The sequence below is a fragment of the Pteropus vampyrus genome, unplaced genomic scaffold (assembly GCF_000151845.1).
Source record: "Pteropus vampyrus isolate Shadow unplaced genomic scaffold, Pvam_2.0 Scaffold395, whole genome shotgun sequence".
Classification (NCBI taxonomy): Eukaryota; Metazoa; Chordata; class Mammalia; order Chiroptera; family Pteropodidae; genus Pteropus; species Pteropus vampyrus.
In genome coordinates, this window is record NW_011889176.1 from 185,659 (window position 1) to 190,374 (window position 4,716).

General features: G+C 54.9%; 1 protein-coding gene across 1 annotated transcript in view; it reads left to right on the plus strand.

Annotated features, from left to right (window-relative positions):
- The window catches only part of LOC105305786 (E3 ubiquitin-protein ligase HERC2), a 127,551-nt gene that overhangs the window by 44,242 nt on the left and 78,593 nt on the right, over positions 1-4,716 (plus strand). Inside the window, 7 exon segments of the mRNA XM_023523591.1 lie at positions 31-201; positions 569-672; positions 1,353-1,503; positions 2,263-2,477; positions 2,736-2,868; positions 2,960-3,087; positions 3,167-3,394. Of these exon segments, the coding sequence (XP_023379359.1) occupies positions 31-201; positions 569-672; positions 1,353-1,503; positions 2,263-2,477; positions 2,736-2,868; positions 2,960-3,087; positions 3,167-3,394 (1,130 nt within the window).

Here is a 4,716-nt window from a genome sequence, read left to right on the forward strand (position 1 = left end):
ATTTATTGATTATGGTTTCTGTATATACAGAGTCATTTTTTACAGGTCAGAACTGCAGAAACAATGAGGAAGTGACACTCATACGCAAAGCCGATTTGGAGAACCACAATAAAGATGGAGGCTTCTGGACCGTGATCGATGGGAAAGTGTATGACATAAAAGACTTCCAGACCCAGTCGTTGACAGGGAATAGTATTCTTGGTAAGAACACGCTTTCTGCTTCGTGGCTAAGAGTTGCAGCAGATGTCATTTTAAGCATTTGGCTTTTAAATGCTTAATTAAGTACTGCTCCAGCCCTCACGTTTGAACCTGTCTGTGACTTCGAAGTCTGTCCTATCATTTGAAGAATTTCTCATCGTGATGCAATTTTGTTCTTCCAACACTTGTTGAAACTCGTCCCAACTTCTCAGTTAGCCTGGGCAGCCCCGGATGTGGGTGACAGATCGTTATACTCTGGTGACCCTAACTTTGGCGTTAACCTGCCCGGTCTGCTTCACATCGCCGTTCCTGCCGCCGCCGCCCGGGCCGGCAGCCTGGGAGCCACGTGCCTTTGTTCCTCTCGTTCCAGCTCAGTTTGCAGGGGAGGACCCAGTTGTAGCTCTGGAAGCTGCTTTGCAGTTCGAAGACACGCGGGAGTCGATGCACGCCTTCTGCGTGGGCCAGTACCTGGAGGTGAGGCCGTGTGCGGTGTGCACGCGGTATGGCGGGGACCCTCTGTCTGACATCAGGATAAGTAACTTGACGTTTATTTGTGTGATGCACTGGTCTTGAAACATTATTTTCTAATCGCTAATTTGTTAGAAGTGTAGACTCTTTCACTCAAAAAAGGAGGTTAACCGTGGGTCTTCACAATTTCATTGTGCACTTATATAGACATTTGGAACGACGTGCCATCTTAAGCGATGTATTTTGGGGAAGAAGTAGTGTCATTCTTTAGAATAGAAACGTCTTTCCGACGGTCGTGTGAATGACTTTATTTTTTCCACATGTGTGGTCACAGCTCACTGACAGCAATACTATCATGTCATGTTTTTGTTTCTCTTTGGGTTCTTCGCATAACATCATGAATACTGCTTCTAGAAACTTCTGTCTCATTCCCCAAAGAATATCGTAGCACAGGCGTTGCCGCGCGCCGCGGTCCCCCACCAGCAGGCCGGCGCGGCGAGGGTCCTCCGCTGTGTGGGTGGCGGTGTGAGCCCCCGGTTGCAGGGCGCGGGACTGGGCCCCGAATGCCTGGCTCGCTTCCTCACAGCCGTGCAGCTCGTGAAGGGACAAGAGTTTCACTTTTCCCGGTTTGCTGTTTTTCGTCAACCCTGTTTTCTCAGACTGACGGTGACTTTCGTTTCTCTCAGCCTGACCAAGAAGTCGTCACCGTCCCAGACCTGGGAAGTCTGTCTTCGCCTCTGATGGACACAGAGAGGAACCTGGGCCTGCTTCTCGGCTTGCACGCCTCCTACTTAGCTGTGAGCACGCCGCTGTCTCCTGTCGAGGTCGAATGTGCCAGTAAGAGAAACTGTGTTTTCTGCAAATAGGTTAGCAGGTCCTTTACTGACTGCACAGCGGAGGCCGCGCTGCCTCAGCCCCGTGCCCCCGTCATACTTCGTGGCATGCGGCTGCCCGGTCAGCAACTTGTGTGAGTGGTGCCTCAGCACCCCCTTCCCTGTTCAAATGCGAAGCCCGGTCTTCCCGTGCGGGCAGCTGGTAAATGAGAATGGGACTCTCGCCCCGAGTGCTGGTGCCAGGCCCGAGGCATGCTGAGTAACCAGGCAGCACGTCCTGGTTACTCACGTAGGCACAGGAGGCCTCGGAGATGCTGCGCGGTGGGCTCCAGCCCGCCGCAGCAGAGCAAACGTCGCAATGGAGCGACTCACACGAAGTTTTCGGTGTCCCAGTGCATGTAAACATTCTGTTTACACCAGACTGTAGTCTGTTAGGTGTGCCATAGCGTCGTGCCTAAAATGCTGTAATTAAAAAATATTTCGTTGCTCAAAATGCTGACCACAGTCTGAGCCTCAGCGAGTCCTGGTCTTTGCTGGTGGAGGGTCTGCCTCGATGTTCATGAAAACACCGAAGCACAGCACAGCAGAGCGTGACGGGACAAGATGGGCCCGTGTAGGGATTCGAAGCCAGCCTCTGTCACTGCCAGCTGTGACTTTCACATGAGCGATGCACAGTTTCATCTAAATCAAGTATTCAGTTCTTTTTCTTGTTGCGGCTCAGTCTGAACAGTGCTGAGGGTTTTGTAATGTTTGCACTTCCCAGAGTGGCTCCAGTCATCCGTCTTCTCTGGGGGCCTGCAGACCAGCCAGATCCACTACAGCTACAATGAGGAGAAAGACGAGGACCACTGCAGCTCTCCGGGAGGCACTCCCGCCAGCAAGTCCCGGCTGTGCTCCCACGGCCGTGCCCTGGGCGACCATTCCCAGGCGTTCCTGCAGGCCCTCGCTGACAACAACGTCCAGGATCACAACGTCAAGGTGAGCGCGACCGTGCACACCCAGCGCCCTCCCGTCCGCCTCCGGGCTTCGACCCGTGAGCACCTTCGCGCGCTTTGAGCAGCTTGGCGCTGCTGTTTACGCGTTGTTCGGAGGGCTGGGTCGGAGGGGACGGCGTGGTTCGGTTCGGAATGCCAGCGACGCCGAAGGCAAAGTCACCGGAAGCTGCGGCGTGCGTTTAGCATTCACGACGACGTGCTGCGGTGGCTCGGGAGTTGCCAACAGCTGTTTCCGTTGCAGGACTTCCTGTGTCAGATAGAAAGGTACTGTAGGCAGTGCCACTTGACCACGCCGATCACGTTTCCTCCCGAGCATCCCGTGGAAGAGGTCGGCCGCTTGCTACTCTGCTGCCTCTTGAAGCACGAAGACTTAGGTATGAAGCTTGACATTTCCGCCCTCTGGAGACCTTGACTGACGTGCGGTACATACTCTCGCCCTGCCCCTCACGTGAATGTCTTTCCCAGGTCACGTGGCATTGTCTCTAGCTCACGCCGGTACACTTGGTATGGAACAAGTCAAGCACAGGGCGCTGCCCAAGTCAGTGGTGGACGTGTGCAGAGTTGTCTACCAGGCGAAATGCTCGCTCATTAAGGTAAAGGGGTTTCGGCTGTCTTTCTTCCGTGCGCCGCAGCCGTTGCTAAAGTGTCGTTGTCTCTCGCTTGACTTCGTAGACACATCAGGAGCAGGGCCGCTCTTACAAGGAGGTCTGCGCCCCGGTCATCGAACGTTTGAGATTCCTCTTTAACGAGCTGAGACCCGCAGTTTGCAGCGATCTGTCCATAATGTCCAAGTTTAAACTGTTAGGTTCCGTGCCCCGCTGGAGGAGGATAGCCCAGAAGATAATTCGGGAGCGAAGGAAAAAGAAAGGTGAGAGCGTGGAAGGTGGGAAGTGCCGTCACGTGCGCGCGTCCGCCGCGCGGCAGAGGCCGTGACCCGGTCGGAGCCGCTCGCTGCTCTGCACGTCCGGAGGCGTTGCTGCGCCACGGCCGTGCTCACCGGGGGTGTTCGAGCTTGAACGCTCGGACCCGGCTTGGTTTTCCCAGACAGCAGGTCGTGGCGCGACTTTGGGATGGAGTGCGCTGTGATTTGGTAACTAGTAGGTCGGTGCTGAAAACACTGTCAGGCTCAGCGAACTGACGGGGCGTGGGAAGCGTTCTTGCCGCTCGTCCCGGGGCGGAGATACGTAGGGATGTCGCGTCTTTGCAGGAGTCTTTGCCGTTCCTGTAGAGAGGGGTTTTTCTTTGAAATACTGAGCTTTCTGATATAAAAGGAATTAGAATTAATATTACTTTCAGGAAGCAGCTGTGTAGGGATGTGGGAAAGACTTTGCATTATTAAATAACTAGAATATGAGTAAATCCTGAGTTGATCGTCCCTGAGCAAACCCTTAAGTGCACAACTTGTCTGAGTCCTGGAGATGCTCTGGGTGAGGGAGTCCCGACAAGGACACTTACGGGCCCCCCACCCAGGAACCCGGCAGAAGCGCAGCCTCGGGAGGTGCCCGCCTCGGCCTCAGGGTGTCCCCACCACCCAGCCTTTCCTCCAGGGTTCGCAGCCCACATTTTCACCTCTGAGAGTTTCTTGTGGGCTCATGTACTGAATGGTTTGATGTTTTCCGGGGGATCGCCAAGACCACCCTTAAATCAGCTGATTCGCTGGTGGTGCTCTCTAGGGCTCAGAGAGCTGTGACTCTCACGGTCACAGTTTATGACCGAATGGACCCGTTAAAGTGAGCAGAAGGAGACGCAGATGCAGGGACCTCCAGGGGAAGCGGGGCCCATGCCCTGCGTGGAGTCACACGGACTGCGCTTCGTCCCTCAGCAGTGATGTCCGACGCACACGCAGGGCCCATCAGCCAGGGATGCTCACCTGAGCCTTGGCGTCCAGGTTGCTATTGCGGGTCGGCCACATGAGACACCTGGGGCCTGCACTGCAGCACCCATAGCAGAAACAGGCCATCGCCATAAGTTGTGCTCTCCGCATAAACTCTGTTCAGACTGGCAAACGTGGCCCCAGGCCTCAGGCACACAGGGACACTCTCAGCTGGGGGCTCAGGTCCCAGGAGCTGGCCAGGGGCTGCTGCTGAATGGACAGGCCCTTCTTGGGAGTTTGCAGCGTTCGAGCAACTCAGGCCTGCGTTAATGCTTTATCGCCCCGGTGCGTCATTATGTTGCCTGTTATCTGTATTACATGCTGAGAATTAAACTAAGAGCCTTGAAAG